The 25979-nt window shown below is 40.1% G+C and overlaps 1 protein-coding gene across 7 annotated transcripts in view; it reads left to right on the plus strand.

The window, feature by feature from the left end:
• Positions 1-25979, plus strand: part of Nhsl1 (NHS like 1) — a 219084-nt gene that overhangs the window by 139195 nt on the left and 53910 nt on the right. For 5 of the 7 annotated variants that reach the window (XM_074073580.1, XM_074073591.1, XM_074073587.1 and 2 more), the window contains exon 2: positions 22128-22280. In XM_074073580.1, the coding sequence (XP_073929681.1) occupies positions 22128-22280 (153 nt within the window). Of the gene's footprint in view, positions 1-7636; positions 7755-7799; positions 19417-22127; positions 22281-25979 lie in introns of those variants that run through there. The other 2 variants (XM_074073600.1, XM_074073607.1) reach the window with 2 other exon arrangements.

The following is a 25979-nucleotide window of genomic DNA, read 5'->3' on the forward strand; positions in this document are numbered from 1 at the left end:
GTGAAGCCCATCAAGAATTCCCCTGCCTTCTATTCATGGAGCTTTTTGCTCCAGCTTTTTTTCCCTTTCTTTCTTTTTTTGTGGGGAATGTGTGTGGGATTGGGTTTGAACTCAGGACCAAAATGACCTTTTGCCAGGCTTGGCCTCAAATGTCAATCCTGATGATCTCAGCCTGCCAGGTACGTAGGATTATAGGCATCAGCCACCCATGCGCAGCTTTTTTAATCTTAAAAACTTTTCCTTAAACAATTCCCCACTCCCTGTTAATTTTTTCTTCTTTGATAAAGAAAATGCTGTGTGAGTGATAAAACTTCATGGTCTGACTTCCACTAATGGCTTTGGCGGGTACCATCTGTCCAAATGAGTGGTAGAACCCAACCAGTTAATTGGTGGGAAGGGAGAAACTGCGGGATGTCGTGGAAAGATCACAGTAAGATGGATGGTGAATGGGGGGTAATGGAGACTTTTCTTTTCTTTTTAGACTAATGAAACTCATTAATTCAGAAAATAATTTCCAGCCTTTCTGCCTGGAGAGTATTGTCATTCGTTAACCCAGATTTTTAAATCTTGTTTTGTTATGTGAATCTAAAAGGTGTCTTCAGTAGTCCATGGACTCATAAACAAATTAGGACAGCTTGGTGAGGGCTGGGGATGTAGCTCAGTGGTAGGGCACTTGCCTAGCATTACAAGGCCCTGGTATGGCGAGGAAAAAAAATAAAGAAAGCGTGAGGAAAAGCAAATTAAAAGTTATAATAAAATCACTTTTGAATTATTTTCTTGACCTCACATATCCATCAGTGCCCATCCCTTTTTCTCTTTAGCTCTTATCAGTAATAAGGTTGGCCAGATATGGTGGCATACACTTGTAATCCCAGCACTTGGGAGGTGAAGACAAGAAGATGGTGAATTTTGAGACCAACCTAAGCTCCATAGCAAGTTCTAGGTCAGGTCAGCCTGGGTTATAGAGAAAAACCTTGTCTGCAAAGAAACAAAAAACCAAAGAAAAATAAAAGGTAGCCTCCATTGAACCCTCCCTACTTTTCAGGGAAACTGAGTCTGGGTTTGGGTTTCATTACACCATGCATGTCTCCTCTGGGATGCTCAGAGCTTCCATGGCCAGCTCTCTTTTTCCCAGCATGCCTTACGAGTGCAGATTCTTGTGCTCCTGTGAGAATTTTCACTTGCTTGTCCAGTTGTCTTGATTTCTTTCCCTATAGCCACTCTTCAGGGATGTCCCCCCTCAGTAAAAGGTACCATCAGCCTCTTCCTGGTCACCTTCAACACAAAACTCTAGTCACCTATGATTCATCATTTTCTTTCTGCCCCACATGAATTCTTTTCTAATGTACCTCCGCAGCACACCTTAAATCCACCCATTGGCTTATTTTCAATTGTAGTTCAAGGCTCCACCATTTTTTGCCTAGTTTATGGCAATAGATTCCTACTCTCCTTGCCCATGTATAATCTGTTCTCTACATAGTTGTCAGAAAGATCTGGCTGACGTCTATGTATTTGCTGCAGAAAGAACTCAAGGCGGCCATGACTAAATGTTCAGCCAGGCTATGCCATAGACACGGCAGCTAAAATCAGAAGTTTGAAAATATTTTCAGAGCTATCCTCAATTTTTCCAGCACAGAAGGAAATTTGGTCAAGGTTACTTACAACTGCAGAGCAAAGATCAAAGCAGACTCCAGCTCTTGGTATTGGGAGAGCTGTGTCTAATTTTGAAGTTTTATTGGTTAGTTCTCCAGATTTTTGTTTGTTTATCCAGTATGGTTTTGTATGCCAAGATTCTGTAGAGTTGTGTTGTGTTTTCTTCTGTTAAAACAAGAAATTTAGCTTTGTGTTGCTATTATCATTACACTCTGCCATTAACCTTAAGGAACACATAACATAATTGGGTTTAGAGCAATGATTAATTTTATAGGAGTGTCAAAGTTTATGGGAAAAAGATCTTTGGGCATCCTCCTTCTTCCAGAGAGGATTTAAGACACTTGGAAAAGTGAAGTGAAAAAAGGTTAAGAGGTAGTGGAAGAAGTTTAGAATGATTGTTTTGTCAACTTCTTTTAAGGGATGACTCCGAAATATTTTTAAAGATGTTTTTCAGTAATACAAATATGAAGGGAAGAGTTTGTAATGAATTCTGTCTCAAGGCCACCATTGCTGGTGTTCTGGATCTTTCTTCAGCTACCTTGCTAGAGATCCCTCACTGTGTGTGAAGTGTCCTAAAGCGCAGGAAGAACTCAGCACCAGACGTCCTGCAGACACTGACTTGTTTGCAAGTACTGTTCACTGGATTTCCCCTTGTTCCCTGCTGACCTTTTGACAAGTCTCTGTGTCATGAACAATTGAAAAAACATCTGTGCAAATGTCATTCTAGACTTGCAAAATGAAATTATTCATGGATGGTGCTGGCAGCCCATTACTTCCCTTATCCAATATGAAATTTCTCTGATTTCAGAGAAAACTAGATAATTAAATTAAATTAATATTTAATGCCTTTATTAATAATATTTGGAGGTTTATGAAGAAATCAATATCTTTGAGTTGTGTGATACATAAGAATTCTGTGTGTGTGTGTGTGTGTGATCAAACCCAAGATCTCGTACATGTTAGGCAAGTGTTCTGTCACTGAGCTATACCCCCAGACACACACACGCACACATACATACACACACATAAACTCTTTTTAGGTCCTCACTTCATTAAAAGGAGAATTAGATTCCTGATTTGAATTCTTTTGAAGATTCCCTTTCCATTAAATTACTACTAAGTTATGCTGTGGAAGATGTTACTGTGTGTGTGTACATTTTTTTTAGCCTTATTCTGAGAGGTTCATTTTCACAGTGGTACTCACAAAAGTTATTTTCTCAGTAGATGCGTAGCTATGGAGTGCTTTATTTTTTAATGATGTTTGAGGATGTAGGAGTATTCAGTCATCATCTCATTGCTTAGATTCTTCACTCTCTTCTCCATGAGAACATAATATATAAAATTAAAGCAAAACATAAACTTTTCTAGTTCTGTTTTAAATTTTTCCAACTCTACTTACATAGGGTAGCTGGAAGCATGAGTTTATTGGACTTGCTCTTTTAATTTGTGAAGTGAGATTGTAACAACCCATCAAGTGCTCAGTTTTCTAAAGGTCATTCCCATCAATTTTCTACCCTCACTTCTGTTGTCATTTTTCTTATGTTAATTGGAACACTTCCAACCCTCCCCCCCAAAATTGCTATGATATTTTTTTAAGTTCTTCAGAGGGCAGTCTGTGGGAAGGAACCTGACTGTGTTGAATTGATATTCTTAGCAGGTGACTGTGGTAAGCACTGCTGGGTGGTTTCTTGGGGGCACTGATATAAATACAAACAATTTAAGTGAAAGGCTTCTCTAACTTTCTTGGCTTCTGATTCAGGAAGTTCAAATGTAAATGGCTGAATTTCTGGATTTGAATCAAAGTTGAGGTAAGAAACCGCAAAAAGTCCCAACTGATTTTGAAAGGAGCACGTTAGTGATTGTTCTTCGTGAAGAACTGGCCTGCAGTAGGTTTCATCACTGGCTCACTCAACTCCCACCTGGCCTGACTTCCTCTCCTATCCAGAGCTAACCTGTCACTTCCCAGACTGGAGTGCAGGTGTGTGACCCAGGCTATGTTAACATGCTACCCATTGCATTTGAATGCCAAACTGAGGAATGGTAGGCTGCAGCTGAGTAAGTTGTTTGGATCTGCTGGCAAGCCCAGCAGCCTGGGTTTCCTGCCCTCTGGCATCACGGGATGCTTGGTTTCCAGACTTGGAGATGATCAGTGATGGCCAGCAGGTGGCAACAGTGGCAGTGCAGCAGTGTAACATCCTGGGTAGCAGGTAAACTTGCTCTCTGGTAGTCCTGGAGATCCTGAGAGCCTCCTGAATGACCTTTAATTACTCTTCTTTGCTTCATATATGTAGAATGGATCCTGTTGTCTGCCTCTACGTGTTCTGGAATTGCCTTTGTGTTCACTTTTAAAAAGCAGTCTATCTTGGTTCAGTGATCTGGTGTTCTTTCCCTGAATACTAATACTAGTTAGATCTCTTTATGTGGTCTTTATCAAAATTTATGCAGTACATCAGAGTCATCTGTAATTAAGGTTGGGGAAAAGTCAGCATTTTATAATAATTTCTTTTTGTACTGCTGGGAATCGAACCCTGGGCCTCATTCATGTGAGGCTAGCACTCTACCACTGAGCCACATCTTCAGCCCCCAAAGTCAGCATTTACAAAATGAGTACAGAGAAAACCTTTAATGCTATTGTTATGTTTTAATTACGGGCTTTTTATCATAACCATACAGTTTCTGTAAACCTCTCCTAGAAAAAAAAATATTACTCTGACAAATCTGGAACTTAGTCCTTCAAATTTTTCTCAAAACATGAAATTGAAAGAGAGACCGGTGAGACCAGAGGCAACCAGAGTCAGTGACTGCTGATATCCTGCCTGGAGAAATGCTAGAGAAAGTACTTCTGAGAGCTGGAAGTGTTAGGGCATCCAAAGATAGGCAGGGGATCCATCAGTGTGGGAGATGGACTATTGTGCTGTTTGCCATTCATTTTTCATCAATACTTTATCTTGGACTTACACCATTGGTCTGTTTTTGCAATTCAGTTTTCCATGTCTCTACATTTTTTCTAAGACACAGATCACCATCTTGCACCAAAACCTTGATGTTCAACTATTGCCAGTTGAGTCAAGTCTGACATCTCTGGCTTGACAGGCAAAGCTCCTCACCACCGTTCCTGACTTAACTCTTAAACAGTATAGCCTCCATGGCCATCCCCATGAACCCCACTTTGTCATCTCATGAAGGGGTTATTACTGCAACCAAACCTGGCAACCAGTCATTACTCCACCTGGGTACTATACTGATCCAATGGGTGCCACATCTCCTGCCTCCCATCTTCCTCAAAGTAGAGCCCAGACACTGAGACTTCAGGTACCTCCACAGTCAGAATTACCCACAGAAATAGCTGAAGCAGTGGGATATGGAAGTGAGGACTCATGTCCTCACCAAGTTCACCATGGGCACCTGCTTTGCAAACATTAGGCCAGGTGTCGAGGCCCAAGTGCAAGAAACTTTGGGAAATGCAGTGTGCTCTACAAGTCAGCATGCCCACCCTCTACCCATCTCTCAATATTCTCAACAGTAAAGTGACTCACTCTTTTTCCTGCTTGTGCTTCTGATCTTTTGTCTACTTAGAATGTGTTCCACATCCTCCTTCCTGTAGCCAAACTCTTACATACCCATCAGGATCTAACTCACATGTCACCTGTTACATCAAGTTTTCCATGGTAGTATTTCCTTCTGGTTCTCTAATAGAGGACCTTAGTACCATTTTATTGTATCTGTGTCTTCTACCCAATGGAATGCTTCACAAACAAGGAATAGCTTCTTCACTTTCATTGTGGCATTTGATTACTGACATTTCCAAATAGAGGCCTAATTCCAGTCTTCCAGGAGGACAGGTCCTTGTGGGGACAGATAAGTACAGTAAGGGAGTGGATTACAGACAAAGGAGTAGGTAGTTTGCTGTCCTGGAGATGGAAAGGTCAGGAGAGGGTTCCCAAGAGAAGGTTATCTTTGCCTTGGTTTCTGCAGAACCTAGAGTGGTGCTTGGTAATTGAGTCTTTCATGAATGAGGCAAGGCTGCAAATGAATGAGGTGATTTCTGTAAAATGACTGCCTCCAGTTAAAAGATTTCTTTAACATTTTTAATACCATAAGAATAAATCCTCTAAAGCTGACTATTGCTTAAACTGTTCCTTTTCTTACTGTAATTTATTCATATAATGATGCTTATTGTGTGCCTGCCATGTATTAGACCTAGTGCCAGGACCCCAGATCCTGTGGGGTCAGTGAGCCATGGCCCCTGTGATAGGTCCAGGTCCTGTGTCTACTAAGAGATTTCGTTATTAGAGAGATGACTACACAAAAACAAGTGGTGTGCTATGAAGGAGAGTGAGTAACAGGCAGCCTGCACAGAGTCGGGGGCTGAGAGAGACTTGCTGTCCTGAAGAAATGATGAGTTAATCTGAGACCCAGAGGATGATGGGAGACTTTGAGTGGAAAACCAATGTCCTGCTTCCTCTACCTCCATCTTTACATAGCAAACAAAAGAAAGAGAGATCTTACTTATCCCTTTTCCCACCAGCCCCTGTAAACATTTGATGGCCAATCTCCTGGTACTTATAAAAATAAATCCCCATTGAATGTACAGGGAAGCTATTGAAAAGTTAATTACATTCACAAATATATGTTAGTGATTAGCCAATCTTTGTGAAAAAGGAAAGTTTGTTTTTAATTTTTTTAACAGAAGTATTTTTTTTATGGGTTGGGGTACATTGTGGCATTTACAAAAGTTCTTACAGTGTATCAAATATATCATAGTTGAATTCACCCCTCCACCATTCTCCTTTATCCCATCCCCCATTCCTGGAGTAGTTTCAACAGGTCTCATTTTTCCATTTACATGCATGTATACACAATATTTGCACCATATTCTCCCTCCTTCACCCTTTCCCACCCTCATCCCCCCCCCATTGGTACCAACCTTGCCCCCTCAGACCTGTTCTGCCCTCCTGTTCTCCAATTTTGTAAAAGAAAAAAAATGACATTTTCATTTGTTAAAGAAACACAGGGAGTTTGATTGTGACATTTCCATGTGTATATGTGTATTATAACCCAAATTGTTTCAGCTCCATTTTTCTCTTTTCTACCTTAGTCCCCTTCTTATGGTGGTTTCGACAGGTTTAAAAATTCTGTGTTCATTCTTACATAGAGAGTACATCAACTGTATTGTGAAAAAGGTTTTGTTTAGTATTGGAAATCTGTTTCTTAAGAGAAATTTTCAAAAGGTTAGAAAACCAGGGCCCTCTAAGAACTGCTTTAGCGTGCTCTGGGCTCTGTCCATTTTTGTGAGTTTCACCCTGCACCAGGAGCGGCGCTGTGCACTGCTGTAGATTTGGCTCTGGCCCTCTAGGAGCTTATAGAAATGTCGGAGAGGGGTCTGCCCTATGCACAGTTCAGCGCATTAAATAAAGTTCTGAAAAATGTTTTAGTTTTGGGATGGATCGTTGTGACACATGTACAGAGTGAGAGCAAGCATATTTTATTAGGAAAACACTGGTTGCTAAGAATGGAGGGAAACCCCATCTAGACAGGGGATGGGAGGGCAGTTCTGGAAACCTCCTTTGATCACTGTGGGAATCTTCTGAAACCTCTCTCAACCTGAGAAGAATTTGCAGGCTACTGCTGAAAGCAGTCTTTTGCCCCAAGACTTCTTAATGATCCCCTTCACTGCTGTGATGATTTTAGGACATTCTGCGCTTTCGAGTTCTCTCTGAATGAAGCATTCAGGTTGCCATTCAACATGTCAGTTTGGGGTGCATTCTAAGTCAGATTATACAAGAAGCTATTTGTGGCATTCAGCAGCTGCAGAAAGAAGTAGCCTTTTTTTGGGGGCGGGGGTTGGGTGGATGATGTGAGACAGTTTTAGTGAAGCCAGAAAGTTCAGAATGCAGAATCCTCCTGTTGAGGAGTTGCAGTGTACTGACGAAGAGAGAGAGTCAGGTTGCTGAGTGAAGAAGTGAATTTTGCCCTCTTTCAGCATGGGCCATCCTGCTGGAGTGCACTCTACACCGATGTCCTGGGACCTATTCTGATGGTGAATGTGATTTATTGTCTGGAGTCTGTGACTGATCCCTCTATCCAGTGGGGGGCAGTTGGTGAGTATTTCTTTTCAGAAAGCAGCTATAATAATTAAATTCCTGTCAGATTAAAGACCATTGTACATAAACACCAAGCAGTTGAGAGGAAGTGCAGGTGTTTTAAACCTCTCTCCATTGTCTAAATAGGTGCTTCATTAAGTGTGGTTTGCTAGTGGAGATTGATTGTGGCAGCTTGAATTAAACTTTTTTCCCCAGTGCTGGAGATGGAACCCAGGGCCTCATGCATGTTAGGCAACTGCTCTACCACTGAGCTATGCCTCCCACCCCAAAATATTGCATTATGTGCTAAACTGTGAAAAATCCATTATTTACCATTATGTGATCATATATGATTTATATGACTTGCATACAAAGAGATAGATGTTTCTGATAAGCTGGTAAGATTGGATGAATCTGACTCTTCTCAGAGCTGCCATATATCAGAGAGGTTTGGAAGAATTCTTTGACATTGTAATATCCCATCTGTTTTCTTTTCTCCCTTACTTTCCTTTTTATTCTGGTTCAAGGATTGATTATGTCTTTACTGTCAGCCAATTTCTTAGTAGTGGTTTTTATACCCCCTGCCTTTTTTCATTAGTGAAAGAGAAATGGTGGATGGCAAAGGCACAATGACACACACCTATAATCCCAGCACAAGGGAAGCTGAGAGCTGAGGCAGGAGGATCAAGAGCAGGCCACATAAAGTCCCTGACTCCAAAGAGAAGAGATGAGAGGAGAGAGAGAAAGGGAGAGAGAGAAAGAGAAGCCGTGGTCCAAATTATAAAATACCCACACCTGTCTTCACAATTGCATGCTTCATATTTCTGGCTGTAGGTTAAAAACATTGTTAAATACTTGAGGAAGACACTTCATATGCTAAGCTGTGAAAAAAATCCATTTTTTTCCTGCTTTCTGTCCTGTGTCTCCTTGATGCTGGCAGGGGAGGGGCCAAGCACATCATTTTTTCAAAGTCCTGGCTATTAGCTTGTATGAGCATTGTTGTTCTGATTACCATTTGGCTTTTCACAGCTTCTTTGTGGGCCTAATTCCATGGGCTCTGCAATCAACATGCCTGCCTTCCCATCCCTTCCTTTCCAGCTGTGCCCTAATTGTATTGCCGGCTAGTGATGGGAATGCCAGCCCTCAGGGAGCTATGTCAGTGGTGTCTGTTCGGAAATCTGCCCTGTGAAACCCTTGCTTTAGACATACTGTGTCTATTCAATAATTGGTGTTTTTATTTTTGTCTCTTGCGCTCATTTGTTGTTTACTTATCAACAATACTGTTACCCTTCTGAATTGAAAATCAGTGAAAGACTTTATAGGAAGGTTTTATTTTCTTAAATAGTCTTTGACCAGCTGACTTTAATCCATATAGTCTGGATGAATTTCAAATACCCCTTCATGCTGGGCTGACCCTTGCCCCTGCTGCCTCTCCTCCAGAGTCATTGCAAAGCCTTCGCAGCACTCATGCTTAATATGGAGTTACAGCTTCTCTGAAGAAGTCTGCTGCTGTCTAGTCACTACTTTAGTGAAGTGTAAATTAAAAAATAAAACCCAACTCTAATCAGATAAGTATTATCCGTGCTTAACCTTTACCGTTATTAGAAAACCAAACACAGTTGAGGACTTTTAATTATAAGTATCACAGTCTGTTCATCAGCCACCAAAATGACCTGCCTTAATTTGTCTAATTACCATTTTGCATGTGAACCAGCTGTTCTTTTAGCAGAAACAATTGATCACACCAGCTTATTAATTGGTTTTCATCTTAACCATATGTGAAACAAACTAAGAAATCACATGAAGTAGAGAAAAAAAAAAAAACCTTACCAGCTATTTAAATTGTCAAAACACAAGACCACAGAGATTGTCCCTTGCTTACTAAATAATTAACTACAGGGCTGGAGGTGTAGCTTAGTGGGAGAGCAGGCACTGGGTGTGATCTACACACATACACACAAATAAAACTCTAAGTATTTTCTTCTAAGTCTCTCTTCTTACTGATCATTAATTGGGAAGAAACTAGGTAATGATGAATCCGGTTTTTCTTCAGTCACTTCATTTCCTCACCAACCCCAGTCTTGGACTGAGTAATTTCAGAATTATTGTCTTTTCATATGAAAACTCTCCTTGGATTCCTTTGTCGTGAGGTTTCATCTTTTGATTTTATGTTTGTGTAGACCTCCTTTTTCTTCAACGGTGTCACCCAAAATGTGACTTATTGACTCAGAAATGTTTTATATAGTTCAGGGAGCGGTGCTTCCTCACTCTGAGCTTGATTTCAGATGTTAGGTAGTTTATGAATATTCAAAACTCTGCTGGGGGTGTATCAGCCTTGTCAAATTAAGGCTTGAAGGGTCCCCAAGTCATAGAATTTGATCTTTTTCTGGTGGCAGAAGACCAGGATATTCTTGAGTAAATTACATGGGAACCTTTCCAGGGTCTGCAAGTGACAGCAGCTGGGGTCATTTTCCTTACCTGTGCTTCATCCATTGTTGTGGTGTCCCCTGTAGGTGGCGACTTTCTACTTTAGTTTGTCAGCTTCCCTATGAGTCTTCTTTTAGGCATTCTTCCTTTGCTCTCAATTTTTTTTTCTCTGTAGAAAATTCTTCTTAAGTATAGATTCCTTGAAGGTTTTTTAACACCATCGATCAAGCATGTCCTTAATATTACTCAATTTTAAAAATACAAGAGAGCTCAGAGCACTGTAGAGAATCACACAGTGCTTTTAAATTAGATCTCCAGGATCAGCATATACTTTGGCTTTTCATCTCACAGAGAGACTTTCTTTTTCTTCCCCAAAGATTTTAGAAGAAAAGTTGCATTTACTTTTTTTCCTTTTTACATTTTAAGATTCATTTCCCTTAAGTTAGTTTTATTCTGAGCATATAATTATATTTAACTGGCATATTTTAATTTTCAAGTGGTTGAGACGCACTAGCCCCTTAATATCCATTCTGAAAATATTTATGAGTCACCTCTGCAATTGAGCTCACTGATATGCAGCTGTAGTGATAGTTGTTATTTCTGTCCTGAAATGGGCCTTTGTCTTTGCAGAAAAAGCTAGGGGAGTCAGTACTAACGGAGTGGACAGGTTAGAGTTAGAGAGCATCATGAAGAATACTTAATTCAAGTTAAGCTTACAGTTAGTGAGATTGTTCATTCTTTCTGCTATATACACAGTTCACTTTGGAGGAAGTTATCCTTGAAATGAAATGACATATTTTTGAAATAAAGAGTTCTGAAAGCCGTGTCAAGGAATACTTCTCAAGGAAGGTTAACGTTTGACTAATAGCTTGGAAAATGAATAGAGGCATGCCGAGTCAGGGATCAATTCTCCAAGCAGACTAACAGCATGTGCAAACAACAGAGGTAGAAGTGAGTGTGGGTCTCCACTTCACTGCCCCTTCCTGACCAGGCAGCAGGTAATATGGTATACTAAAAACCAGGGCACACAAGTCAGCACAGTTGGCACACCTGTCCTCCCAGCTGGCACTCAGGAGGTTAAGGCAGTAAGATCTCAAGTTTGAGGCCAGCCTGGACAATAAAACAAGACCCTGTCTCAAAAAAACAAAACCCCCCAAACAACAAAACCAAACCAAACATGGAGTACTCAGAAGCTGAGTAGCTCTGTGACCTACTGTAGGTTACTCATTTGCAAAATAGGGAATGGGTTGGATGTTCCAGAAGACTCTTTCTTGGAGCCTACGAAAGCTCTACGTTTTGACTTCCTATGCTATATCCTTATCATTAATTCTAACCTAAAGGCCCATCCCCTTCATGAAGCTCTCCCCAATATCTCAGGAGCGTCTCTGATGGACCCAGACCCACCCTGCAGCCTGGAGACTTTGCGCCCTTCCATCCCTAAGGGTGCGGCTGAACTTTGAATGCTGTGTTAGCTAACCTCCCTTTGTGTTTTGGACTTTTGATTCAGGTTTCTTTTTTTTTTTTTTTTCATAGCCTTTCATTTGTTCAACATTTGTCACATGAATATTGTGGCTTGACTAAACTAGCCACAGTGACAGCAGACGTTTAAAAATGGATGGAGCAGATGGTGGCTGTGGATTTGAATTAAATTATTAACTAGGATCCATAGCAGAAGACTTTAGCTTCAACACATGCAAAGTGAAGGGTGTTTTTTAGCATCAAAATTAACCAGCAGAGTGGATGCCAGATCAAGTTCCTTCTAAAGAATTGATACATGAGCCTTGCTGAAGCTTTTCCCTTTCTGCCTCCAACCATCCCCCATCCCACACTGATAGGAAAATTTCCATCTGTCTTTTTCAATGCCATGTGACGACTCATCATTAAAAATTAATTGAGAAGCAGAAGAAAGAGCAGATCAGTGTACCAATGAAGATCTAGAATATTGGTGATTTTTAATGTACTCTTGTGATATAACATGATTTGTGGGAAAATTAAAGTAATTCTTCAAGAGCATTTGTCATCAGACACAGGACTTCATTTCATGGACAGTGTCTGCAGTATTACCTATTAAGCGTACCTGCACATGTTAAGCCAGCGACATTGTTAATTCGTAGCATTTTCTATGCTCTGTAACTATCAAATATATTCATTTTATTTTATTGACTCAGAAGACATATGATATATCTGGATTGGCCTGAAAAGCATGAGTGGATGTTTAAGGATTTAAAAAATGTACTTCAGGTATTTTAGCCAGACATAAAGGTAACAAGTTAATCTAAATTAGTCATATATAGTCTTCAATTTTAGATGTTAAACTTGATTTTTTTTTTCTTAAAAAATGTAGTCTTAAAACAACAAGCAGTAAAGGCACCACTTACAGATAAGGTTGGACTGAGGAATTTTTAATTTAAAGAGCTAAGGTTCCTCTGAGAAGGGCTTCAGATGATCATTTAGTGCAGAGCCATGATCAGAACTTCGGCTGATTTTGTTTTTCCTCTTCCCTCCTCTTCCAATTTAGCAGAGCACAGTAATGTTGATAATGTATTTAATTTTGAAGTAATCAAGGATTCAAAATGTGTATATATAATGTATATATAGTGTAGATAATCTCTATACATTGTACATAATAATGTATGTGTATATATGTTTGCATATGGATATGTGTATATGCATAAAATGCGACACCACCATGCCTCATTTCTGTATGTAACTCCTGTGTACACTATTTGACAGTATTCTTTTCTAATCAGTATTGCTTAACAAAGTGAAAGTTTGGGGCTTCAGAATAGAGACTTTTAATGTCCAGCTGAATTTAGTGCATTGTAACTGTGTGGAAATGAAATGGGCAGGAAGGGAAGGAAGTTCTGGGAGCTTCCACAGCTTTGCTCTTAACAAGCTTTTAGTTTTCGGCACATATTATTTTGTCCTCATAAAGATAACAAGGGTATATTTTAAGGTTGTACTGAAGATGAAAGGTAGTAAAAGAGTCATTTATTGAATAGTTGAGGTTTAATTTTTTTTTGGTAGAGGCAGACCCTGTACATGCTAAGTACACTCTACCACTGAGTTCACCTCCAGCCCCTGGTTTGTTTTTGAACTTTATACCTTTAGTATTGTTCTTAAGGTATATTACAGGTTTGGCATCCCTAATGTGAAATGTTTAGAACTGGAAATGTTTTAAATTTTTTAGAATTTTGGAATATTTGTGTATACGTAATGAGATTCCTAGGGGATAAGACCCAGTAATCACAAAATTCTTTTGTGCTTCATATATACATCATACATGGAGCCTGAACATAATTTTATACAGTATTTTTTGTGCACCTGTGTTTTGACTGTGACCCATCTCGTGAGGTCAAGTGTGGAATTGTCCCCTGTGGTGTCAGGTGGGAACTCAAACCATTTCAGTTTTTGGACTTTCAGGTTAGGGATGCCCGACCTGTTCAAACTCTTAAACCCAGGCTTGTTAAAAACAAGGAGCTGTACAGAAACCTAGCTGAGAGTGACTTGTGATCTCCTTTCCTTTTATGTGGGTCTTGCACCAAGGTCCTCTGTTAGCACTGGCTATCTATTTAAATATAACGCTGGTGCTCTTGCTCTTGCTAAAACTCCTGCAGATACTGCCTCACCCACAGCCTGCATCCCACCCTGATGACAAACAAGGCCCTGCAGGTTGGCCTCCTGTCCTGCTCTGTGTCTTCCTTACCCCTGGCCCACCACACTCTAGGGTTTTCACCCAAAGTATGCAGACCTCTGAGTGCTCTATGACTCTGTCCCGCCTCCACTCCTTCACCTGAGATTAAAGAAAGGGCTCTTCGTCATTTTCCCAGGAACTTCATGGTCCTCTCTCTCCGTAGACTTATTCATTGTTCTATCATTTTTATCTTTTGGGTGTCTTCCACACTGGACTGTGGACTTCCTATGGCTGTGGTTTGTTTTGGTGGTGGGGGTAGGGGTGGGAATTGAATCCAGAGCCTTGCACATGTTAGGCAAGCACTCTATCACTGAGCTGCACCCCAACCCTGGCTTTTTATTTTTTTTGTTTTTTTTTTTAACCGGGCCTTGCTATGTAGCTCAGGCAAACCTGGAACTTACTTGCTGTTCAGCCCAAGCTAGCTTGGGATTCTCGGTCCTCCTGCCTCTGCCTCCTAAGTCCTGGGGTAATGGGTGTGTGCCACCATATCCAACCCAGTGACCATGACTGATTCACTTCTAACGTGGATGCCTAACATAGGCACTAATAAGTTAATAAGTACTCAGTACACAATTGTTGGATGCTTGAACATAATTGCACGGTTACAGTTAACATTTTTAGGGTATGTATTACTTTGCAAAAAATTCCACTATTTCTTTACTGGTATATTATATACCTACTCCTGGGAAATAATCAGACTGCTGGAGGCATGGTCAGTGACAATTTTGTTGTTATTGAGACAAAGTCTCACTGTGTTGCCCAGGCTGGTCTCAAACTTGAACTTCTGGGCTCCAGTGCCCCTCCTGCCTGAGCCTCCTGAGTAACCGAGAAACTAGAGGCATGTATCATTATACCTAACTTGAACGAAAAAAAAATTAATGTTTATCAGAGGTAAGATTACATTATTGTGAAGGAGTATGTGGGGAAAAAAAGCTGTAAATAAGGATACAAATATTTCAGGGTAGTAGTGATAATAGAATTTCAAAGTTTTGGACCAGGTTAAGCTACCAGAATTATTCAAGTAACGTAGAGCATTTTCTTCCTCTGTAACATGTGAGAATATTTTTACAGAACAGTGATTTGCTCTCCATTATTTTCATTATTTATGTGTTCAGTAAAGTCTCTTGTGTAAGGCATACTTACCAGTTTTCTTTTCAAAACTTGATATGTGCTAGTGAGAGAAGAATCAGGACACCTAGGCTTTTCTGTTAGCTCTGATATACACTGGCTTTTAAATCTCAGTTTTCTCATTTTTAATGGGGATTAAATTTATTCATCTGGTTCATTGAAAAGAATGACTGTAATGACTGTTGCCCTAATAGAAGTCAGAAAGTTCCTGAGAAGCAATTTGGGGAAAAGCAAAGTGTCTTAGATAAGATATGTTGAACTTGAGATAATGTGGAATTTGAGTAGAGGTTAGTAGGGTGGAACTGAAGGACTGACAACCCAAAGATGAGAGATAGGACTGAGGATTGCACAGGTGTTGGAAGGCAGTCGCTGAAGCTGTGGCAGGCAGTCATCTTCTCAAAAGGCCCAGGCAGTAAACATGTAAACACTTCTGGCTGGAGGGCCATCCATGCCAGCTGCCAATTCAGCCCACGCACAGCCTCTGATGACACATTAACGAGTGGGTGTGGTAGTGCTCTCTTACAGCTTTATTATTGGTTACTGAAATCTGAATTACATATAATTTTCATGTTATAGAATATTATTCTTTAAATTTTTCTCTCAGTCACTTTAAAACACTGTATGGATTTGGCTCAGGAGCTATTGTTTGCTGACTTTTGCCTTATACGAAGAAAATCATTCAACTTTCAAGAAGAAATAAATAAAATCCAGAGAACATAGGTTCAGGGACTAGATTTTTTTTTTTTAATGGTCCTGGCATCAAATAGGACTTTGCCCATGATAGGCAAGCACTCTACGACTGAGTCACATCCCCAATTGTAAGGACCAGATCTTTAAAGATGGCGAGAAGCTGGAGAAGGAACAATCATATGTAGGAAAGGAATGAGTATGCCGTGGTGCAGTAAAGAAGAGCTCCAGAGCTGGACTCTTTGCAGTATGTGATTAAGAAGATGAGGGGAGCCAGGCCCAGTGGCTCACACCTGTAATCCTAGCTATCCAGGAGGCAGAGAACAGGAGGATCAAGGTTTGAAGCCAGCCCAGGCAAATAGAAGAGACCCTATCTCAAAAAAGCATAACACAAAACAGGGCTGGAAGAGTGGCTCAAGTGGTAGAGTGCCTGCCTAGCAAGTATGAGGTCCTGAGTTCAAATCCTAGTGACACCATAATGGGAAAAAAATGATGAGGGGAGAAAAAGAGCATTGGTACTAGTTAGAAGTTCACTGGTGACTGTTTAGAACTTAAACTAGTAGACTTAGACTTTAGGAGATGGAAAAGATACTGTGTGTATACCATCTGAGGTAGTGGGTTGAACATTCATTCCTGGAGCTGGCAGTTGAAGTGAAGACAAGTGGAAGGTGACTGTGGCATCTGCAAAGCTAACCCCCTTCATGAAGCCTGGCTGTTTCTAAGCTCGAGACTGCTTGGCTATTTCTTAAGATTTTTATTCACCTGTTTGGTAAACATGTGTTTACCTCATACCAGGTACTGTTCCAAGGACTTTATCAATCAGAACCCTTCAAGTTCACAGTAACCCTCAGATAGAAATACTGTTGTTACCTCCACTTTACAGCTGAGAGAGAGGTGCCTCCTCTAACAAGTGGCAGTGACCTGGGGGATGGGTGCATGGTTGGGCTTGTCACTAGGATGCTGTGCTATGCTGTCAAGTTCCTCAGGTCTATGATACTAGAACTTTTTTTTTTCCCTTCTTACTTCTACTACTGCTATATGACTGGCTAAAACTGGAATAAGAAAATATCATGGATGTAAAAGAGAACATGTCAGTAAAAAAAAAAAAAGTATCCTGAATCATCTCTTTCCTGTTGAATGTATAAACTGAGTAACTTACAAATAATAGGTCCTGCCTTCAATAAATCATGACAGTGAGGCCTGCAAGTTATATAATAAAATACTTCCCTGTTCTGCTTATACATAGGCTAGAAAGGAAGAGTTGACAGTATTACTGAGGAAAACTTTGTAATTAATAAGCTCTTTGCAGCACACACACAATTAACAAACATGGTCATCTATTTCACTTATTACCTGAAGACCTGGACCTTCCTGGAATTAAACATAGAAGATGAGGTGCCCTGGGCTGTTGCTCCATGCTTGACTCTCCCTACAGTTCATTTCCTAAGAGGAGAAAGAACACTTCTCTAAGGAGGCCCGAGGGACTGGAAGTGCATTTCACAGCCTGAGAAATAACTTGCTCTTGAAAATGCAACCTATCACCTTCTTCATGTCTTTCGTCACATCTTCCCATTTCAGTGAAGACCACCCCGACCTGCATTTAATAGAGCAGGACTCGATCTCCTCCCTCCCCCAAACCCTCTTTTATTCTGCTCCACTTTTTCTGTTGCCCATTGCACTAAGCACCCTCTAGTCTACAATACAATTATAGTTTGTTGTCAGACAATGTAAGCTCCCTGAGGGTGGAATCTCACCTTCTGTCCAGTGATACAGCCCAACTAGATAGAAGAGTCATGTTTAGTTGGTGCTTTATATTTAGCTTTTTTAATGAATGCATTTATGTTTGCATGCCATTGTTGTGTACCTGAAAAGCTGTATGCTTTGCAGGATTAAGCATCGTCAGGGTTTGCTTTCTTGAAAGAACACTTTCCCTTTTCATTTGGAAGTGTGCATGGTGACATTTAACCTCGACAACTTGTGCATTGTGAAGAGGAGTATTTCTGTTCTGGACTCTGCCTGTCTCCAATGCAGTGAGCAGAGCAAGGTCACTCTTGCTGATAAATTTGTTGTTCCAAGGGGAACTTTGCTCACAATTGAAGGCAGCCATAATCTCGCTTACAGCCTCAGTTGTTATTCATTTGCCATCTAGCAATTTAATTACTTATTAGTAAAGCTGTGTAAAGGAAGAAAGAACAGAAGTTGGAAAACTGGAATTATGTATTTGGTAATGTGTATATTTTCTTTGTTTGCTATTATTCAAAAAGTAAACGGGATAAAAAGATTTGAGGAGGCGTCATTCCAAAGCTTTCCCTAGAGGGAGCCCCTAATATAAATTTTATTCTTCAACTAAGAGCCTTTGTTATAAACTAAATGTTTTGAATTAGTGGATTATTACATTTTTCCATTGAGTTACAAGCCTGGCCCAAAGCTATGAAATAAGAGGTCGTCTAAATTGTTTCAAAAAGCACTTTGCCATGAAGCGTATCTGGAGTGAGACGTGAGAAGCTGTTCCTTTGTCCCCTTTCAAATGACCTGCTCTGTGTTCTTCACGTTTTTATTCCTAACCTTTGCCTCTGGGAGTATATTTTTCCACTGCCCACCTATATGCCCTGTTTCTGATTTGACCATCTGCATTTGCCTTTCCCCAGCTTTCTGTGCATGATTGCGAATAGGCAAAAGAACCAGAACTCAATATAGTATATTCAAGTTAAAGACTAACCCAAGTAATGTTTATTTGAAACCACTTCCTGGAGGAGCTGTTGTGGAATTGTTAAAGTCAGGTGCTTAGGGGATAATTATATTTAAAGCGAAGATTGAAATGGTTAGGGTGTCAGGATCTTAACTGATTTCTCATTTGGAGTGGGGAAGCTGTACTCTGCTTTTTTAAGAATTGTGGCGGCAGCTAGATGCAAATCTGATTGTGCTTTGGAATTCGCAGTGCTGATTCTGAACCGCTGGCAAAGGGTGAGAAGACAGGCACCCTCATTTGCATAAAAATGCAACCAAGTCATCATTCGCAGCTCCTTGGAGATCCCGTTCTAAATTTTTGCTGCTTATAAATGTTCCTTTGGTGTGGGAGGCAGAGCCTGGGGGGGGGGCGTGGTCAGAAAACAATGGTTTGGTTCTTTTTTTCCTGTATCAGTTCACATCCCATCCACCCCAAATCAACTGGAGAGTCAAAGAATCAACATGGAGTTGCTCTCAGATTTTTTGGCTCCTGTAAAAAAAGAGCTGGATGTTCACAGTGGCCTAGTGAAAATGGGGAACACATTTGTTCCATCTTGACTTCCATAGAGAAAATGTGCAGTTTTTCTGTGGATTCCAGAGAGAAGAAACTTCTGATCTGTGGAGAGAATGAGCACTGAGGCAGAAAGCCTGATGTGGCTGTCATGCAAATAAGGACCGTGATTGGCTTCCTCTTTCCAGGCCTGTTGTCACTGGCTGCTCCCAGTCTTAAAGATTAGGTTTCAGTGGAAGTTTTTCAGGTTCAAGGACTGTTAATGGTTTATAACCGCCTGACAATAAAGTCAACGGCAGAGTTACAGCAGCCCAGGCAGATGGCAGTAGCTATTAGACCTGAGGAAGAAAGTTAGCGACTAGAGAGGAAGAGCACAGCATGTCACTGCCTGCTGTACTGAGCTTTTAATGTGACTTAAGTTTCAAAACCACACGTAGGTGCCCCAGAAATGGTGATATTCATTAATGCAAAGATCAAGTCCTTCATTAAACTTTTTAAGAAGAAAAGTAAGTATTACCTTTTCTCTCTCTTATTGTTTGTGTGTGAGAGGTGTGTGCACGTTTTTTTGTGTGCTCCTTCAGCCTTGTGAGTGATAAATTAGAGAATGACACAGTGTAATTGGTCAGAATTAAAACTCCACTCTGCACCGGGTGGTTGAAATACCTCTGACTTTTGTGGCAGTATTATTGTGATCTTAGCATGTCTTGTTTATTTATGGTTGGGATCTTACTGGCTTCACTTCTTTTGTATATCTCAAAAGAAGTTTCTGAAGGAAGGAGGAAAGCTCTTGATCTGTGGATTCTGATTCTTTGGCTGGACAGGCAGCTGAGGTAGGGAGCCTCTGTGTAATGTGTCACATTCTCCTGGTGATGTTCCCCTACAACTTCCTGGCACTCTTTGTTATGGATTTAAGAACTCAAGGACAGACTGTCTAGACCAGTCAGTGATTATTGTAAAGGACTGGGCTTTGGGAGCATGGTTTGATTGTGTACTTAGTGTGGGTTTAAATTTTGTTAATCCAGGTACTTCTTCATGCTCTTCAAAATAGAATTTTACAATGATGTGCTTTCGTTTTTACGTGGCTATTGGTTTGTTTCAGTTCAGCTTTTGCATCAAGGACTTAACCTGGATAAATGTGTACAGGGGTAGGGGCTCTGGGAAATGAAGCTTTGGAGAAAGCCACAAAGACCTGCACTCTGGGTTCATTTTCTCTCTAGCTCCAAGGCTGTCTGTCTTTGGAAGGACTGATAAAAATTTGTCCTGGTAAGAGCAAGGTCCCATGGAAGAGACAACTGCTTTTTCAGAGGAACTAGTTGGTGGTTGTGTATTGGGGCTTGATGTCACGATTATGTGGGCTCAGATGCTATTAGTTGGATTCGATTTGTAATTGTTAAAGATGAAAAGTTTCGATTTCTCATGTCTTCCAGCTGTGAAATACAGTGAAGAAATCTTTTAGCTAGGTGGACATTAGCATAAATGTTATAATGACCTCTGGACATTCTTTGGGGGACCTCTGAGCATTTGGCAGTGTGCTGGACTCAGAACTATACATGAGAATGAAGTCATGGATTTTATGTATGAAGATTGGTGGGAACATGCACCACGCAGAACATTTGTTCAACAGGAGAATGGGTGGAACCTGAAGTGTCTAATTTATATGCTGCTTTCATCAAACATAAGCAGAAAGCAGACAGGGCATTTCTGTTTTAATTTGATGCCTAGTTCTCAGTGCTTATTTTCCTGTTTAGCAATTTGTGGAGAAGGAATCCTTTAAGAAATCCTTTCAGGTTCACAGGATTTTAAGTTAGTAACTATAGGAAAGATGGTTTCTGGAGTGGTTTGCAGGTTTATAGGAGCAGGGAAAGTCTCAGTTTTTAGTGATGGTTCCAAAGTTAGGGGCTCTTTGGGAATGGTGTTCACTGTCTCTGCCCCAAACCCACTTTACATGAGTGAGTTCACGAGGAAGCGCTCGTGTTAGTGCATTTAGAAGCGTCTGTTAGTGCATTTGGCGTTATGATCGCCCTAGTAATTGTGCTAGGGCAAGTTCATTCATTTTAAGCATGCTCAAATAGATTCAATAGTTTATGCATGTTTTTCACTTTACTTTGAGGATATGGCTTGCAATCGAGTTTCCAGAGACACCTTATGTTGTAGAATAGAGATTTGCAGTGGGGACTGTCTAGCACAGGTTAGAGCCAGGGAAGACTTGCCTCTGACTCACATTTGTAATATCTGCAGGGTTTACAGGACTTAGACTTGTCACCTTGCTTGAACCTCTGCTTTAGTCCAGGGGCTTTCTCTTACATTTCTTTAGTCTCTCCTATGTCTAGATTATTTGGCAGATAGATAAAAAGTATTGACAAATTGATGATAATTTCTTTCAGTGCTGTCAGTTTCATTTTAGGCTACACTCATATTCCAGCTTAGGGATGTGTATAAAGAAAAATGAAATAGAGGTCCCGGTGACTAAGGGCATTAAAGGAAGATTATTTTTAGAGATGATATTTAGACTCAGGATTGCCTATTATTTTCCCCTCTAATGTTTTGGATTCTTTTGTGTTGGGAAATTGTAATTGAATTGAATCGTGTTGGGAAAAATTATAATTGTATTATAATTTTTAGAGGATATTTTAATATGAAAATATTCCATGAAAGCAAGAAATGAGAGAAATTTTTATACTACAAATGGATCTCCACATCTAATTCGATATGCCACTTAAATGTTTCAATTGAATATTTATGCTCATTTTTAAACTTTTTAATTGAGTTTATAGCAGTGATATTTTTAAATAATGCTGTGGAAGGGAAAGGTTTGTTCTCAGCCTGTTAGTGGGATATTTGTTTCCATCAAGACAATGTAATACTTACTGATACAATGACATTAGAAGGTTCAATAACTGGTGTTTTCTGTGGTCGAGTTGAGTTGGAATTGGAGGTCTGTATAATTGATATTGTCAATCTTTGTTCTGGAGGACCAGGAGGACAGGACCCAAAATGCTGGGAAGCAGACAACTCCATGATTGTTGGTGGATGGACACTTTCAGCCTTCTCTTTACAGACAGACCTTGGTGGGCAGTACCCCTGGAGCATAAGATTAAATTTCATTAGATTTTGCTTATTTCTCCTTGCTGGTCCTTAGCTGTGGTCCTCTACTTTATCTGGATGTAGCAAATTTGGAGCCAATGAAGCTAAATTTGTTCTGTCTTTCTTTCTGCAGCAGTCTCCAACCTCGATGAGGAGAGTCGATGGACAGTCCACTACACGGCTCCATGGCATCAGCAGGAGAACGTATTCCTTCCTTCCACCAGACCCCCCTGCGTGGAGGATCTGCACCGCCAAGCCAAGCTCAACCTTAAATCAGTATTGAGGGGTAAGACGGCATTCTCAAATTACTGACTGTTAGAATTGACAGCATAAATTTGATCATTATCTCTATAAAAAAGATCTATTGACATTGAATGTTTTCATAAATGCAACTTAATACATGCCCAAAATGTTCTGGTCTCTGGAGGAACCTGCCCATTTGCAGATATGCAAATCTATCTTCAAAGAACCCACTACTGCTTAGAAGCCCTTTAGCAAGTTCAAACCACCAGTACTAATCCAATCCAAATAAACCCCTCCTGCCAAGGGAAATTTTGCCACTGCCTTTAAAAAACCATCGTAAGTATTGAAGGCAAATTTGTTAAAGCTGGTTCTTTTTAGTGGCTTGTTTTCCTTCATTCAAGTTTGTTAGAAAGGGGAGCTATATGTAGACTTTGAAGTAGTGCTAAATGGTTTGATTTATGGGAACTCAGGTAGCATCCAGCTGGGCTCCTCTGAGTGAGTATAGGTTCTGCTGGCAGATGGGCAGGGTTCACAGTGGTCAGTGGAAAATATAGGAGTGTACTCTTGTAGTTCGTGCAAAACTCTCACTTGTACTTCATCTTATTGCTGATGTTAATAAAAAGAGTGAATGAATGTGTAGGAAAGAGGGGATGGGGGTTCAAAGAAGAGGAAACCATTGGGAAAATGCAAAGACCTTTAAAAAAAAATCCAAGTTCTTACCCTACCAGCTGCTGCTTCTATCAGATTTTTACTCCTGTGCAATATTTGAGACAAAATGGATAAAAAGAAGTATTTGCTATTTTTCTGACTTTTTGAAAATTACACTGGAATACTTAAATCTGGGTCCGTTTCTGTCATTGATATAAGAAAAGTGCAGCATGAGGACCCCTTTAATTTTTATGAAAAATTTTATTTACTTATCAGCCATTTATTATTTTTTTTCTTTTATTATTCATATGTGCATACAAGGCTTGGGTCATTTCTTCCCCCTGCTCCCACCCCCTCCCTTGCCACCCACTCCACCCCCTCTCCCTCCCCCCCACTCCCTCAATACCCAGCAGAAACTATTTTACCCTTATTTCTAATTTTGTTGTAGAGAGAGTATAAGCAATAATAGGAAGGAACAAGGGTTTTTGCTGGTTGAGATAAGGATAGCTATACAGGGAGTTGACTCATATTAATTTCCTGTGCGTGTGTGTTACCTTCTAGCTTAATTCTTTTTGATCTCACCTTTTCTCTAGTACCTGTTCCCCTTTTCCTATTGGCCTCAGTTGCTTTAAGGTATCTGCTTTAGTTTCTCTGCGTTAAGGGCAACAAATGCTAGCTAATTTTTTAGGTGTCTTACCTATCCTCACCCCTTACTTGTGTGCTCTCGCTTTTATCATGTGTTATCAGCCATTTATTAAGTGATTCATTCTTTAATGTACTAGCATGATGATTACTACCTCTCATCCCTTAAACACTTAACTGTAACACCAGGTACTGTTCTAAGCCCATTTATATGTATTTTCTCATTTAATCCTCACAGTAATCCTACTACTTCCTTTCACTGGGCCTAGATGAAGAAATAGAGACACAAAGATCAAAAGTTTGCGGGCATTCTCAAAGTTAGCTAGCAGGAGAGCCAGGATTTGAACTTGTGTAGTCTGCTCCTGTAGAGCTCGTGTTCTTAACTGCTGCACTAAACTGCCTCCAACTGGTGGCTAGAAATCTATTATTGTGGTAGAAGTGCAGAATATACCAAGACAGGGTCCTCGCTGTCAAAGATCTGTAGTACAAATCACAATGTGAAAAATACTCGGAAGATGGGTCAAAAATTGCTGCATGGGAATTAAAGAAAATAGATCATTTTAGATCACAGCTCTGCTTTTTTTCTTCCTTTACTTCTTGTAACCGCAGATTTTCTCATGTATCTTACAGTGCCTTACAGATTTAGCATTGATCTCTCTAGATACGAGGATATTCTTCATCTTGTCAGAGTAACCCTATATGTTTAATGGCTATAAGCTTAAGTGAGAAGAATGGAGTTAGTTTATTTCATCTGTATGACCTTGGAGTTGTACTTTGAACTTCATTGCCTTCTCCTGATTCTTAATGTACCTAAATCAAACCAAACTTTCTTTCAGAATCCTTCAGTTCCCAGCTGTTTCTCTTATGTAAATTCAACATGGAACGTGTCTACTTACAGTTAACCTTCTTCCACTAAATAATTAATAAAAATGTGGAGTGGCACTGTTCCCAGGACAAATCCCTGAGGCAGTGCTTCGCTCACATTTCTCTGCCAGCTCCAGTGCAGAGCGCTGGCTTGAGAGAACACACCCATGAAGGTGTGTGTGGGTCTGAGCATTCAGGCCCCACTCTTTTTGATCACTCTCCAGGAAGTTGTGCTCCATTACCTAGTTCATGTATCTTCAACTTCTGGATCAGGACTTTTCTTCCTCAGAAGATTAAACATCTGTCTATAGACCTTGCTGCTTTTGTTTTCTTTTTGATTATTCAGTACCCCACGTGAACTAGCACCACTGGTTTTGCCTAAACTTGAATTTTATTTTGGAAAGATTTTTGAAATTGTTTTAATTCCCTAAAATGGTTCATCAAAGAGATGTCCTATTAATTCAGTTAATAACTTTAGAAACTTCTTAGAGCTCAACTTCTAAAATTTGAATTTTAAAACTGGTTAGATAAATAATAATTTTATAAACAGTGGTGGGAAAGATGAAGTAGGGACAAGCTTCTGCATTCTTGGTTACTCGTTATATACTTTTAATCAGTACAGAACTTCACGTACTACTTCCCCCACATCCTCTTAGCAACCTCAGATAAACACAAGTACAGAATATCTACTGCCTGATTACCAGTGCAGATTAAAAATAAATAGAACATCCAATCCTGAAAATGCACAGTTAAGTCTTAATATTATGTAGGTTATCAGTTTAAATTAAAGCATCCTTAGTATTCTTTACTTAAAACTATAGAAAGGTAGCTTACCTATTTTGTTCCTCCTTTTATTCTTACTGTGACCTCCATAATTTTAAGAAAGGAATCACATTCCTTTATGCTAAACAGGTAGGTGCTTTCTCATCATCATCAATACTCATATGAATTATTCTATCAGCTTTTATAGTACAGTAGGCTCTACTTTTAATGAGTACAAAATGCAGAGGGAAATGATACCGTGAGCACTGATAAGTGAATAGCCAAATGTTGTAAGCATATACTTCTTAAAGTAATGTGGAAACGCTTAGTGGTCAAAGGACTGACGAAGGCACAAAAGGTTTGCTGGAAATGTTTTATGAAAAAGCTAAGTTTCAGTTAGTAAGTAAAAGCAGATAATTGACACAATTTTAATCTGCACTATGCCAGGTTAATTAATTAATTAATTTATTGAGGTGCTAAGGACCAGACACAGGGCCTTGCACATTCTAGGCAAGTGCTCTACCACTGACCTACATCCCAAGCCCTTGGGTTTTTTGAGACAGGATCTCACTAGGTAGCTAGCCCCAGCTGATCTTGAATTCTCCATCATCCTGCTTCAGCTTCCTGAGTGCCAGGATTTCAGGTGTGTACCACCATGTCTGGCTTTATGCCAGGAATTTTTAAATGAGCTGATGAAAGTTCATAGGTCCCTAACATTAAAAGACTGAACTTGCTGTCTTATATAAACAGGCAGTGTGTGATAGGAATGTAGATAAAATACGGCAGGCATGTAGGGAGAAAGAAGTAGAAAAGAAAAGCACTGGGA

The sequence above is a fragment of the Castor canadensis genome, chromosome 1, assembly GCF_047511655.1.
Source record: "Castor canadensis chromosome 1, mCasCan1.hap1v2, whole genome shotgun sequence".
Classification (NCBI taxonomy): Eukaryota; Metazoa; Chordata; class Mammalia; order Rodentia; family Castoridae; genus Castor; species Castor canadensis.